Source organism: Nicotiana tabacum, chromosome 8 (genome assembly GCF_000715075.1).
Source record: "Nicotiana tabacum cultivar K326 chromosome 8, ASM71507v2, whole genome shotgun sequence".
In the NCBI taxonomy this organism is placed as follows: domain Eukaryota; kingdom Viridiplantae; phylum Streptophyta; class Magnoliopsida; order Solanales; family Solanaceae; genus Nicotiana; species Nicotiana tabacum.
The window spans coordinates 121,494,871-121,510,377 of NC_134087.1; the positions used below are offsets into that span (position 1 = coordinate 121,494,871).

The 15,507-nt window shown below is 41.3% G+C and overlaps 1 protein-coding gene across 1 annotated transcript; it reads left to right on the forward strand.

Annotated features, from left to right (window-relative positions):
* The first annotated feature begins 8,519 nt into the window (after positions 1–8,519).
* On the forward strand, positions 8,520–11,494 carry LOC107818892 (serine/threonine-protein kinase AtPK2/AtPK19-like). Its single transcript, NM_001326037.1, is given in 6 exon segments — positions 8,520–9,107; positions 10,254–10,336; positions 10,425–10,545; positions 10,686–10,859; positions 11,008–11,115; positions 11,210–11,494. Coding segments are annotated over 6 exon segments (1,359 nt in total).
* The last annotated feature ends 4,013 nt before the right edge of the window (positions 11,495–15,507 follow it).

Here is a 15,507-nt window from a genome sequence, read left to right on the forward strand (position 1 = left end):
TAAAGACCCCCCTTTGTAAATATATTTTTTGAGAATGTAAAAGATTTTTTTGCTTCAAGTCTTTGAGTTTCATACTTCAGTGTTTACGCGAAGTTAGCCTTTGAACATTGATGTTGGCTCTTCGGAGCCCATACTTGGAGTAATCGGGGCCCTTGATATCGGGCACCATCTCGAGATTAGGTCGATAGCTTTTTTAGAGTCGTTGCTTGTAGTAATAGAAGTCCTGAGGGTCTCAATGGCTCCTGAGCATCGTATGACAATGTCATTTATGTGACACAGTTGCAAAGTGACTGGGGTGGCCCCACCGGTACACTTCCTCAAAATTGGTGCTAACATGGTCAGAATTAATTGGCCTCCAGGATAGGCGAACAGGCGTTGCTTGCTCTTATATGCATTTGCTTGTTTCTTATCTGGGGACTCCGCTACTTTGAATAACTATCCCTTTCATAGAGCTCTTATTTTTTGCGCCAGTTCTCTTAACATTTAAAATCAAAGCTTTCGCCCAAGTCTTCATCTTCCTTTTCTTTATTTTACCATAGCCATGGCTGCTACGTCCAAATCTATTCACCAAGGAGAGGAGAATTCCGCCTCTATTTCGCTCTCGGCCAGTGGTACACCGCCAATGTCTGGTGAGCTAACTTTGAGGTGCTTTGTCTCGAGGAGGGACTTTGCGTTAGAGAGACCTCCCAATGTTCAGGTCCATCAGGAGCATGCATCGAGGTTTATCTCCTCAATAGGGGAGGAACACCTCGAGGCAGTTAGAAAAGACTGTGGATGGGGAGAAAAAGGTGGTACGGCAGGTACCTTCCCTGGAAGAGAGCATCATGGCTCATGTCGAGGGGTTTTTGAACGTATATACGTACCCCTTTACATTGGGCCCTATCGATAGGGTCGTGCTCAAATTTTGTAGTAGATATCAGGTTACCCTAGCATAGGTTCACCCATCGTTTTGGAGGATAGTGTTGATGATAAGGTATTTTGCAGATAAAACCGGCTCGAGTTCACCCTCAGCCATCTTATTAGATTATACCGGCCTTTGCAGTACCAAGGCCTGATTACTTTGCGATGTCGATCCACCCGGCCCTTTGTTGCCAGCAATGAAGAAGACGCGGACCGAGGGTGGATGAGTCGATTCGTCCGAGTATGGACCGTTGATATTATCCCCGCAAAGTTCCTCCTATTTCCTGAGAAATGGAATTTTGCACGTAAGTGGTACACTTATGTTCTTATTATTTTTGTTCATAGTGGAGGAAGATTCTATAAAGATGTTTTCTTCTTTTTTGCAACAATCCCGTGGATGCCATACGAGGTTCCTGGCCTGGCGGATTGGTCTCGCAAACTGGCAACTTGCTCGACTTACGATGAGCGTACGTGGCAAGATCTTTCCAAGGGTAGATGGGAGGCAAAACACCACGGTACGTGCTATGTGGCTTGTTTTCTTTGAAAGGTACTTTCTTTTATATGTACTAACTCCGTCACCGCAGGCATTGGAGAATTTTCTGAGATGAGGTCGTGTCCCATCGGGGAGGAGGAAGGATCATCGACTTCTGGGTCGAGGACTGATAACAAACGGAAGGAGTCCTCGAAGGACGAGGGTTCTCATAGTGAGGCAAGCCCTACTCAGAGGCTCAAAGGAGATGTATCATCTGGGCATGCGGCATCTGAGGCTTCTAGCCTCGGAAAAATGGTTCCTCCTTTACCGTCGTCTTCCCTTCCCGTCAAAGGTACTTCTAGGGATACAAGTGTTCAGCCGTCATCCTCGCCTCATGTTGAAGGTACTTCGAGGGATGTTCGAAACTAGGGGCGGCCTAAATCAAGTAGGGTCTCAAGCGACCATGTCCCTACCGAGATCGGTTCAACTATGCCGGTAAGGCCAGGCCAGTAGATGCACGCTCAACCTTTGAGGAGGCTCAGCGGCTTCGTTTTTTGGTGAGCTTTGGTTGACTTTGTTAGTTTTTTAATTTTACATTTTCGTTTTCTCATTGAGCTTCTTTTTCATAGGCCATTGACAAGCTCAAGTCCGAGCTGCTCTGCTGTGAAGCCAGGTTGAGGAAAGCCTTGGATGGGGAGAAATCCCTCAGGCTTCTTTGTGATAAAAAGGGAAAAGAGTTGACGCACCTTCGGTACGAGGCGAATCGAAGCCTGAACTATGAAAGCCACCTTGAGAAACAGGTAACCCTTGCTCTGAGGGAATGCATGCTTCTTCTTCTATCCTCAGAGATTAATATTTTGATACTTCAGTTGCAGAGCAAGATAGAGGATCTGGAGTGCCTTTGGGGTGAGGTTGGCCAAGCCAAGTATGAATGTAACGAACTAAGGGCTCAGATAGATGCCCATATTGCGGCCAAGAAGAATGCTTTGGCCAAGGTTTCCGCCCTAGAGGTGCAGCTCCGGAACGTCCGTGACAACAGCTCGGTTTAGACGAGCAAGATTGCAAGGCTCGAGTCCGACCTTTTGGAGATGAAGGTCAAGATCGTGGACGCCCGGGCTGAAGCTGAAGAGATTCAGGCTAAGGCCGACATGAAAGTGGCCGTCTATTTAAAATATGTTGCCGAAGCTCGGGCTGAGTTGAGATGTGCTTCCGATCGAGAGAGTAGAAGCAATGAATATGTCCAGTGCAAATCTCAGAGGGAAACCCTCGAAGAGATTCACACTAGGGGCGTCGATCTCTCGGAAGAGATAGCGCATGCCAAGGCGGATGAAGACGACGCGAAATTCCTCATATATGGTGCCGAAGATAATGGAGAAGAGACCGATAGGGCCGCAGTCCCCAAGGGGAAAATAGACTAGGCTTTTTTCTTTTTGATTCTTTGTATAGTATTTTTAGAAAACTTTGTAAATGGAGCTTTTGTATTTTTTCACGTATACGTATAAAAGGAAACCTTTCGATTTCATCTTTAATGCATTTCCCTCTATTTGTGCACGTCTTTCTTTGTTTTGAATTTATATGTTTGTCGATGATTGTCCAGGTGAACTGGACTTCGAGGTGAAACCCTTAGGTTTGCAAATCGACCTTGAGGCTTGTTGGGCTGGCTCGTAGGCTCTTACGCATATGCCTTTAGGCATTTTTAGTTGACTGTTTCGGGCTTAGTCTTCGAGTCGGATTTCGACTCGAGCTTATTGACCCTTAAGTTTTCAAAATTTAAGCTGGCTCTTAGGCTCTTACACGTTGGGTCGGTACGACCTCTAATGTAAGCTGACATCTGGGCTCTTACGCGTTGGGTCGATACGACCTCTAATGTAAGCTGGCATCTGGGCTCTTACGCGTTGGGTCGGTACGACATCTTAATATAGGCTGGCATTTGGGCTCTTACACGTTGGTCGGTATGACCTTTTATACAGGCTTTATTTTTCCCTCGTTAAAGACTTTTTTGAAATTTTTTTGTTCGCCCGACTCTTTGATGGTTCGATAAGAACCTCGATTATGAGCCGTTATGCATCGACAAAGGAGCACCTCAGAAGGTTTCACTCGATGGCTGAATTGTTTCGAAGCCAGTTTTTTGGAGCTGACATGATCGAAGCTCTTTTGTTTATGCTGAGGGTAGCCTCATTAACCGGTTCTTTTCGAAGTATTTTTGAAGTAATTTGAAGGCCTATGATTTTATAGCGGTGGTCAGGCGTCCCCGAGTCATGTGAGTTTATCCAGAGCCTTGTGACCGTAGTCATTGCATTTGGCTGTAGCCTTTCAGTCCCCGAGTGAAGGAGTTTCGGCATTTACATCGAGGGTATGCCCTTTTAAGGTTCTTGCAAGTTCGATTTTATAACCTTAACTTTAAGATCGGGATTTATGCCTTTTGTAAGTTCTTATAATTTTTAACATTCCTTGCTTGAGGTCTTACAGATTTGGTTACTTGGTACAAGTGTAACTCATGTGTTGCTTGAGGTCTTACAGTTTTGGCGGTGCCTTATAGAGGTTTTATACTATTGATAATGCCTCGTGGAGGTCTTACATTTTCTAGTATTGCCATATGGAGGTCTTTCGGGCTCGAGGTTGCTCGTTGGGGGTCTTACGGCCTTGAGTTTCTGATAGCTCGATGGGATGTCAGTCGACGACAGTCCCCGAGACGTCAAAAATTTCTTGGCTCTAGAGTCGTTCTTTGTAAACTTGGTGTTGCCTCATCGAGGGCTTACGAGTCCGAAGTTTCCGACCCGAAGGTCATATGGCTTTATGTTTTTGATGTCAGTCCCCGAGTGTTCGGGAGACTTTTTGGCTCTAGAGTCGTTTCTCGTAAAAGTAGCATACTTCTTTGAAGTGCAAAGCGTTTTGATGGAGGGAAAATATTCTTTGATTACTTGGTACAAGTATACATGTTTTCGTCGTCAAGGGTTCAATTATTCTATGCGGGCACGGTTCATTCGACTGTTTGGCCCGATATATCATTTTCCTATCGAGACCCTTTTTGGCTTATCTTGACTTCTTCGGGAAGGTGGTATTTTGGGGGGATGCCCCTCCAGTGTTCGAGGTTGATTGAAGAGAAGCCTTGAATACTTGTTAAGTTCTCCTTAGGTAGCATATAGATGTTGCCTCGTTAAAAACCTTGCCGGTAAAACCCTTCTTGGGATAAAATCCGACCAAAGGAAAAGAGTGCATTGTATGTTTTGGAACCTAAGGTGTTCAAGCTAGACATCGCTTCAACTGTTTTGATCGGACACCTGCACAAAGGTTAGTGTAAGGTGTAAATAAAAAGGGAGACAATTATACCTTAGTGGTGATGGCGCTTTGAGCCTCGATATGCTTCAAACGTTTGCTCCGAGGATGCGGCACAGTCCTTTGCTTGTTTTATTCTGGTGTAGCCGAGAATGTGTCTCGTGATTACTGCTTCACTGTTTGCTTATCCTTTGGCTCATTCGATGTTGAAGGCATCGATGTCGGTGCCACATCGCGCACCGTGAACATCTCTCTCGCTGCATGTTGTTCCCCATACACGGTTTTTATTTCGTCCTTCATCGGAAACTTCATCATTTGACGAAGGTTTGATGGTACTGCTCTCATGCAGTGTATCCATGGCCTTCCGAGCAAGGCGTTATACCTCATGTCTCCTTCGATGATATGAAATTTGACATTTTGGGTCGTGCCGACCACATTGACCGGGAGGGTGATTTCACCTTTCGTTGTTTCGCTCGCCATGTTGAATCCATTGAGGACTCGAGAGGCGGGCACGATCTGGTCGAGCAGTCCAAGCTGCTCCACCACCCTCGAAATGATAATGTTGGTTGAGCTACTTGGATCCACAAGCACACGCTTAATTTGGAATGTATTCACAAGAAAAGAAATTACCAAGGCATCGTTATAAGGTTGAGACAGGGCCTCGATGTCCTCATTGCTGAATGTGAGAGCAACTTTGGGTATATAACCCCGAGTTCGCTTCTCCCTGGTGATGGATATTTTTTTTCTTTTGACAATGGGTTCCTGCGGGATGTCGATTCCTCCGACGATTATGTGGATGACATGTTGTGGTTCATCTGTTTTATTTTTCCTATTCGCCTCTCTTTCCCGGAACTGATTTTTGGATCGGTCGCTAAGGAACTCGCCCTTTGCTGAGTAGCCGAACTACTTCTTCTCGGAGCTGTCTGCAATCTTCGATACTATGACCGTGTGTGCTGTGAAATTCGCACACTAAGTTAGGGTTCCTCTGTGATGTATCTGATAGTATAGGTCTTGGCCACCTGGTGTCTTTGATTTTACCGATGACAGATACGATGTCCGAAACGTCAACGTTGAAGTTGTATTCAGACAAGCGGGGTGCCTCTGTCGATCTTGTGTGTCTGTCGAATCTAGCTCTGCTTGCGAGTCCCCGAGGATTCTGACCTCGATCTGTCCTTCGATCATTTTGGGGTATGTTACGCCTTGGGGCGTTTCTTCTATCTTCGGTGTATAGTTGGTACCTTTCTTTGTTTTGCCTTGGTTCCTTTGCCGGAAGCCTGGTAGGATATACTGAGCCCGAGACGGCTCTTAGTTGGTTGTCCTCAACCCTGATCTTTGATTGGTATTGGTTGTGGACATCCAACCAGGTCACGGCGGGATATTCAACCAAATTCTGCTTCAGCTGCTTTGAAGCCACCGAGCTTCGTTCGTTCAAACCTTGGGTGAAGGCCTGCACTGCCCAGTCACCGGAGACTGGTGGTAATTCTATTCGCTCCATTTGAAAGCGAGATACGAACTCCCGCAGCATCTCGTTTTCTTTTTGTTTAATTTTGAAGACGTCAGATTTCCTTGTAGCCACCTTGATGGCACCGACATGTGCCTTTATGAAAGAATCTGCCAGTATGGCAAATGAGTCTATCGAATTCGGAGCTAGGTTGTGATACCACATCATGGCCCTTTTCGAAAGTGTTTCTCCAAACTTTTTTAGCAGGACAGATTCGATCTCGTCATCCCTCAGGTCGTTGCCCTTCACCGCACAAGTGTAAGCAGTGACGTGCTCATTGGGGTCCGAGGTTTCATTGCACTTCGGAAGATCGGGCATTCTGAATTTCTTCGGAATGGGCTTTGGAGCGGCATTTTGTGGGAATGGCTTTTGCACGAACTTCTTTGAATCTATACCCTTCAAGATCGGGGGTGCGCCCGGAATCTGATCGACCCTTATATTGTAGGTCTCCACCTTTTTGTCGTTGGCTTCTATCTTCTTTTCGCCAGATTAGATCCTCTTTATGAGGTCCTCGAGCATCTTTATGATGGCGGGGTCGGGTGCTTACCCGTTGTTGCTTGACCTTTCTGGTACCTGTTCGGCTTGAAGAGCTACTTCCGGTGCCGCTGTGCTTGGGATTTTTTGGTGGCTTTGCAGCTGAGCAATCGCCAGCTGCTGTGTCTGTAACATCTCAAAGTTGACGTGAAGGCTAACCTCTCGTTCCTCCCGAGCTGGGGTTTTTTAGGCTTCTTGTTGGTTTTCTTGGCGTATACTCCTGGCGGTGTGGGAGCTTATGTCGACGTGTTGGGCGTTGCGCGAGACCACACCCACGGGAATTGGTTCTGGTGCATCCTCAGGGTTTCGTAGTGGTACACCAATACCTGGAACAACTACATCATTCTCTCCATGGTCCTCAAGATCGTTATTTTCATGTGCGTTCACGGAGTTAGACATTTTGACCTGAAATCAAAGATTCTTGGACAAGAAAAAGTGTGAAAGATAACTTTCGTTATGTAGTAAATAGTAAACCAACAAGAAAGCAATCACTATTATTTTTAGCCCCACGGTGGGCGCCAAACTGTTTACCTTGAAAATGGTAATTACAATTAAATTTAATTTTGTGGTTCTAAAAATACGTGATTTATTTTTATGCTAGTTGTTAGGCAGTAGATGCTAAGTGTGAGACTAGAAAATAAGATAAGAGCTTGAAGGCAGTGTGTCAAGGAAATCGAGTGGCTGAGAATCAGGGCCTTGAGCTGGCCTATACAGGGCCTCGAGGTCGAGCTAAGTGTTAGGCTGTGAACGACCGATGAAGGACTAACAGTTCTAAGAGTTTTGATAAGAGCTCTTTATGATCAATAATGAGTAATAAATCTAAGAGCTTTGATAAGAGCTCTTTATGATCAATAATGAATAATAAATGAAGAACAATTAATGAAACACAATAAATGTAAGCAATAAATGTAAGTAATAGAATCAAGGGAGAATGTGTTTAAGTTAGAAAACAGAGAATGTTCTTGTATTAAATGTGGTATATTACAAAATGATATGGGTTCCTTTTATATATAAGGGGAATCCCAACATAGTACAGACACATTTATTACAAGGATATGAGGTTGGTACAACCATTTAATGCCACGGTACGGGCTTGAACTAGCCCAATAGACTTGGTCAGCTTTAATCACGTACCTTGGGAACTTCCCGTTTGTCCATCATGGCCATCGATTTGCACTGCCTCGAGGCCGATCATTGAGAACTCTCGGGGTCGAACCTCGAGCTGAGCCTCGAGACTTCAGGGGGCGGTCGCTCTTCGATTTTAGCCATATACACCTTGATAGGGAGCGCTTCCCCCGAATGGGGCCCTACGCGGCGCGAATCCGAATATAGTTGGGTTCCAAAGCGGGTATCGAACACCGGGTGAGAAACAAAAAAAATTTATTGAGAGGTGACATATAATTTAAAAATTAGCTCCGAGTAGCAAGTGACCCAAAAAAGGTGGAAGGCGAGGCGAGGTTAGTTCAAGCATGTCGTACGCGCGTCGGCACAACTTGCGTTTTCAATAACTTCCTTTAGCTCCCTGTTCCCACTTGTGTGTCTCTCTCTGTCTCTTCCGTCTTCTTCTGTTCATGTTCTATGTTCATGCATCAATAATTTGCAAATCACCCACTTCCCCTTTTCTCATCAATCAGCCACCTTAATTTCTTCTGATAAATTAAAACCACTGTTTTGTCCTATAAACTCATCTTCGACCAAACAACCTTTTCACTTTCTTCCTTCTTTTTCCCATAAGTAGTCCCAGATGTAGCCCTTTTCTTTCTTTAGCCTGCCCTGAGTTCATTCTCAGCTGGCTTTCGATTCTTGATAAAAGGATTTCAAGAATTAATTCAAAATATGGCCTTTGCAGCTCAACAAAAAAAGGCCCTTCATTCCATGCTAGCAAGTAAACTCACCCACCTCAAAATCCCAGATTCCTCTTCTACTGATCCAGACTTTGATTTCTCTGAAGTTTTTGGTCCTCATACTTCTTCATCCCCTTCATCGTCTTCAAATTTTCTAACAGACCCACAAATCATTCACAGTAGGTCCCACTCTTTTGTGGGTCCCTCCCCAAGATTCACTCTCTCATCAAAGACTCTACCTTTACACCAAGAAGTTGATTCTGAGGGTGAAAATGGTAGTGATAAAGTTGATACTCATAATCTTGAAATTAGTGGAGATAATAAGGAAGTTAGGAAAATAGGGCCAGGGGATTTTGAGATGTTGAGGATGATAGGGAAAGGTTCTTTTGGGAAGGTTTTTCAGGTGAAGATGAAGGGTTATGGTGATGATGGTGATAGTGATGATGGGATATATGCTATGAAGGTGATGAGAAAGGACACAATTATAAAGAATAATCATGTGGACTATATGAGGGCTGAGAGGGATATTCTCACCAAAGTTGAGCACCCTTTTATTGTTCAGCTTAGATACTCTTTTCAGGTAATACTTGTAGCTTATACTGGACTTGCTCATGTTGTTTATTCTATTTCGAATTGGTCTGTATATTAATTACAGCTAGAGAACTTCTGTTACTACTGTTATTTATATATATTTAACTTACTTTTTACTTTTATTTTTATTTGGTATGATGATGACGTGAGTTGAGCTTAAGTGGAGAAGTGAGGATTCATATAGCCGATCCCAACTTGCTTGGGATTGCGGCATAGTTGTTGTTGTTGTCGGCGTTGGGTATATTAATTAGTCTTTATAGATAAATAGTAAGGGATATCTTGGTGAGAATAGTGTATCCACATTAAGGGAGTTAGCTAAGTGTTATTCCAGCCATCAATCTGAATTGATGTTACTGGTTCTTTTTTCTTAATCTGCAAGAACAAGATGATCTTATGAATTAGGGAATATGTGGTTCTGACTTAGAAGCTCAAAATTAGGCCTATGTTTTTGTTCTTTCATTAATTTTCTGTTAAGGAGGTATTTTAAAGGCGAGCGCTTTTACTTTTGCCTCTCTCTGTGGGAAAGTCTTTACAAAGAAAGAGGAAACTCTTTTGGTATCCGTTTGATTTCTAATGTCACCCATGCCTTCTTTTTATGCTGGGACAACAGGAGCAAGTTTTGAGCTTTATTAGTAGTTAGCATTATTAATTTCTAGTGAAATTGATTTCATGGGGAATGACTGTTCTTTTTGTCTACAATCTAGACAGTTCATTGAGTATTCGATACGATCTTTTAGCAGATTTGTTTAGACAATTTCAGAGTTAAGCTCATTTTTCCTGTTGAATTTCTGTTGTGATTTTCTTCTGTTTTAGTTTCCAACTTTTCTTTGTCTTTGACGCAGATTTTTCTTCGATCTTCCAGAAGATTTATTTGGACAATTTTAACGTGAAGTTTAATAACTTTCTTGAAGTTCTGTTGTTGTAAATTTTTTCTGCTTAGTTTCCATATTTCTCGATGGTTTTTTATACGGATTTTGTCTTTCCTTGGTATACTAATGATTTTGCTATTGATCTTTGAAATCATTGAACAATGTTTGTTGATGCCTTTACAGTCTCAGACCAAGCTTTCTTTCCCTATGATGTGGTTTTTATACAATGTCTTTCCTTAAGTCTTTTATTTTGGAATATGCTGCAGACAAAGTCTAAGCTGTACTTGATTTTGGATTTTATAAATGGAGGACATCTTTTCTATCATCTATACAGACAAGGGATTTTCAGGTACCCTTGTGTATGTCTTATTCCCTAACGAGTCATGATATTGCGTTCAGCTCTTTCTAACTTCAGCTCTTGTGTGTGTTTTGGGTAGTGAGGACCAGGCAAGGATTTATACTGCTGAGATAGTTTCTGCTGTTTCACATCTTCACCAGAGAGGGATCGTGCACCGAGACCTCAAACCTGAAAATATTCTCATGGATGGTGATGGACATGTAACGGCCTTGCCTACTGTACTTTACTACTGGAACATGGCTGATGAATGAAAGAAAAAAGAAGAAAAATATATCATTTTTCCTTTGAACTTTGCAGTTGATTTTGCCCTCTTCTTAAGCATCTCTCATTTTCCACCCAGGTCATGCTGACAGATTTTGGACTGGCAAAAGAGATTGACGAATCAAGCAGATCAAATTCGATGTGTGGAACCACGGAATACATGGCTCCAGAGATTTTACAGTCAAAGGGCCACAATAAAGATGCTGACTGGTGGAGCGTTGGGATACTTCTGTATGAGATGCTGACTGGTCAGGTAATCTAAGTATTAGTGTAACGTTAGAACACTAGAATCATGCAGTTTTGTAACAATGCAAAAAGCATAGACAGTTCATTGGACATTCTATGGAGCTTATTTCTTATGTTGGGTCTTTTGGAACACTTTTGACTCTCATTTCTTTCAGCCACCATTCACACATTCAAATAGAAAGAAGCTTCAGGAAAAGATCATCAGCGAGAAAGTGAAACTTCTACCACGTCTGACCGGTGAAGCTCACTCTCTGCTCAAAGGAGTATGTACAGACTTTCAATTGACTGCTTGCCCAGACTTTCTTAGAAAAATGCTTGTAATTCAACTGAATGACAACTTCCAATTTTTTCCTTTAGTTGTTGCAAAAGGACCCATCAAAAAGGTTAGGCAGTGGACCAAGAGGAGGGGATGAGATCAAAAGTCACAAGTGGTTCCGATCAATCAATTGGAAGAAATTAGATGCGAGAGAACTACAGCCTAAGTTCAAACCTGATGTAATTGGCAGAGCTTGCACTGCCAATTTTGACAAATGTTGGACTACCATGCCACCGGACGACTCACCTGCAAATACTCCGACAGCAGGCGAACACTTTCAAGGTTACACTTATGTAGCACCAAATACTTGGCTCTCCTCTAGTTGACTAAGATTGTATACCGACAAAATTTTGAACTCCTTTTGTTTGCTAGTGTAAACTCATTCTTTGTTACAGAGAGGATCATGAGAAATATATGGATTAGATTGTGTCTTGATAAAAGCAAACTCTTCTAACTCTTTTGTTTACTATTGTAAGCTCATTCTTCTTAGGGACAAGATGTAAGAAATAAAACATTTGTCCTTGATCGCGTAGCTCTTGTGTTTAAATGCCCTTATATGTTTCCTCTCAAGCCTATTCGATTCTGCTCTCAGGAAATTGTATTTTTCTTGAAAAAATGTTTACTGCAAGAGAGTGTAAGAATGTGTTTGCAGACAAGCTTTTCCACCACAATCATGTTGTACCATTGTAGGATCATGGGATGGAGGATGGTAATTGTGAGTCTGATCAAAAAAGGATAGAGGATATTCAGTGAACGTGGAACTTTAGCTGCTAATATTCCAGACTGTATGGCTCATTAGTTCTCACTTATGTGATGAGTTCCTACATTTCAATTTCAAATTGTTATGAAAATTTATCAAAGTTGTTCAGTATACAAGAACTCTAAATGACTACTGTATGAATCAGTACAAATTATGTATGCTGGATATATGAAAAGAGAGGATATACAAGGCCTTGCGGCATAATGCTAGTGAATTTTGCACATTTTTTTCACAACTGAATATAGGAGCAAACTAAGAGTAGTGTTGGTGCACTAGTGAAGTGTACAAGTGTATACCCTTTAGGGGATGAGTTTGATTTGTGGTTTTTTATTTCCTTTTACCGGAGATATGTCTGTGGGAGGATCTACTTGATCCGTTGACATGGTTGCACAATCTTATTCAGTATTGATTGAGAAATGTAGAAGAAGGTGTATTCCCAACTATTAGTCAATCTTGTGATGAGTAAAGTAGTGCTCTTTTGAACTATGTTAGGACATAACTCTAGTCATGTATATATGAATATGAATAGAAGAGTGCCACTCTTATAATCTTGAAAGTGTCTGTAATTCATGTGGAATTCTGAACGATGGCTTATTCTTTTATTTCTTCTGCCTAATATCTGATACTTTCTCTCTGCACCTAGCTGGTTGCTGATTCTGCTCCCTATTTCACTATAAAGGTGTCTGTTTTTTCCTACTGATTTATGGCTCAAGAAACGTTATACATCTCTCTTGTATTTGACCAAGCACCTCAAGCATTTTAATGCCTGTTCTCTCTTTCTTCGGGTTAATAGTAAACTTTAACAAAACTAAATAAACAAATCATCCTTTTAATTGGACGTTAGTTTCCCAGATTTTTTAGTTCCATGTCAATTACTTACCCTAGAACCTGAGGTTGTACTTGAAAAGTTTATTCAACTGAAGAACTGTACACATGCATGTATAAGCATATCAGTATATCTCGCTTCATAACAAATCTGCCATAGCAGTAAATTAACTGGAGATGTTTATAGATACACTAAGCTCGAAAGGTTATGGTGTTTATCTTGGCAATTAACTGTTAATTGCTTTGGATGTGACAGTTATTTTTTGTTAATAGTATTAAGTTGTCTCCAATCAGTGAGACTTTTAACGGCATCACTCTGGGAAAGGAATGAAGGGGAGCCTTGGAGCAATGGTTAAGTTGTTTCCGTGTGACCTATAGGTCACGGGTTCGAGCCATATCACCGGGCTGCCCGTTGCTCCAGGAAAGGAATGAGAATAATATGGTTGCTGAAAAGGAACTCTGGTAGATAAGGAATATCATAACCATGTGAAGTAGAAGTGTGCTATATGTATAAGTTCGGTCTGCATGCTCTCCTGAATAAGCTGGCTTCTGGAAACTTCTAAGAGGCGCACTTGTGATGTGTGAATAAGCTGGTTTTCAGTGCATAGTCCTTATCTGGATATTTTGAAAAAAGTTTAATAAAAGGTTGGAATCAGTTGAGGAGCACTGGTGACTACTTAATGTGAACTTGAACAAGTTATAACTTCATATGGTATATGAAAAGTAGAAAGGCATCTTATTCCACTTACTTTTAAATGGATAATTTAGTTGTGCTCATAATCACCAGAGGTTGTTGGCTCGTTAATCACGTGGGTAGCTATATTATTTCTTAAATTTTCCAAATTGAGCAGAATTCCACTTTAGTTGGAATTGCTTTGAGAAGTACCCTCTCATCCAAATTTTAATATATTTGCTTATACACTGGTGAGCAGCATAGATTCCCTTATTCTTCTGAGTTCCATTTGGACAACTAAAAAATTAGAGAAAATATCTTAATTAATTGCATAGAAGAGAAGGATCTAGCCACTAATAAAGCTACTCTTAGCTAGGATTGGTGAAACTTGAAGGGAGATTCCAGTCATATTTTTATAACACAAATGAGAATTCAGCTGAGGCTACAATGCTTTGGTAGCAAGTTTCTTTACCTTTATACTTGTATATATATCCATAGGTTTTGGCTTGTTAAGCAATCACATTATCTATCTGTTCTTGAAAGCATCTGGCAGTTAGAATCTGTACCATTATTTGCCATGAACAACAAAAGCAGAAACAACAAGTCCCTCTGTGAGAAGTCAATAAAGATGGTAACAAATGTGATCAGGCTATCATCATTATCCATTGCCAGGATGAGCCTTGGAATTTCCGTGCAACCAGAAGCCGTGAAAACGCCTGTAACAGGACCTGCAACATTCGTCAAAGGCTCAACAACAGCACAATTTCCTGAGAGCTTAAGGTCACAGGAACCAGTAAACATCAAGAAGCCGATTGCCTACTTGATTGAGCCAGTCAAGAGTGATAAATCCATGCATCATGTAATTCATGAGAAGAACAGTGTAGATGGGAGGGCATCCGATTATATAAGAAAAGTGCACGAGAAGAATCGCCATGATTCAAACGAGGCCATGAGTTTTTCTGCATTCATAATTCCACCTGCACCGCGTTTCATGTAGTCATGTTTGTACTGTCAGCTATGTGTATTTCCATCTTCTACTATCTTGAGTAGATGATGGACCATAACTTTTCTTCATCTATGTTGGATAATATGCTTTGCTTCTCTTGAGAACAAGCTTATGATTAGTGTCACAGCAATGAAGAATCTCCCTCTTTTTTCCCTTTATCTATTAAAGGCTTGCCTGCATCTTGCACTCTACCATTCTTCCTTTATTGCTTGGCGTCCACTGATCATCTCTCTGTCATATATCAACCAATCCAAATTAATTGGAGTTGGTTATATGAATCTAGTTGGAATTGGCTATATGAATCCATTGTACTCATTCCGCTTATTCAAACATATTTCGTTCCAATATTAGATAAGTTGTCTTTTAGATGAATTAAGGTTTCTCCAAAATTAAGATTATCCAAATCTTGCACTAATTATCATAAGCGGATCTAAGATTTTAATTCTATGAATTCAAGATTTCGATGTCAACCAATGAATGCATCACCGTGTTTGAGTTATAGGTTCATATCTCAAAATTTTCAGCAATTTTAATGAATTTTATACAAAAAACCATGGTCTAGGATAAAAGTTACGAGTAAAATTAAACTCATAGCTAAACTATTGGATCCGCTCCTACTAATGGAATTATTGCATGTACATATAAGTTGGTACTGTCTTTATGGATCCGCATCTATTCTGGGTCATAAGACCACGATTTTAGGTCGATGTAGAACATAGCCGAACTATCTCAACTGACCCTTTGTTATTCTCTATGTTTACAATATACCCTTCGTCATATATGACCATCTTCAATATTATCACATCTTTTATCAATCACATCCATCTTAACATTTACATTATTGCCATTTGCCACATTCATCATACGGATTTTTTAAACCTAATTCATAAAATATTATTGGTCACCATTCTACAGGACATGCCTTTGCTTTGTGTTAAATCTTGCTTTTTCATTCATCCTTTTTATAGGATTAAACTTGCGGTGCATGCATGTTTCTATCTTACTTCTTCATCTTTAATTATCCTAAAATACTTTTTTACAATGATCTATAATTCCAACTTTCGATTGCTAGTTT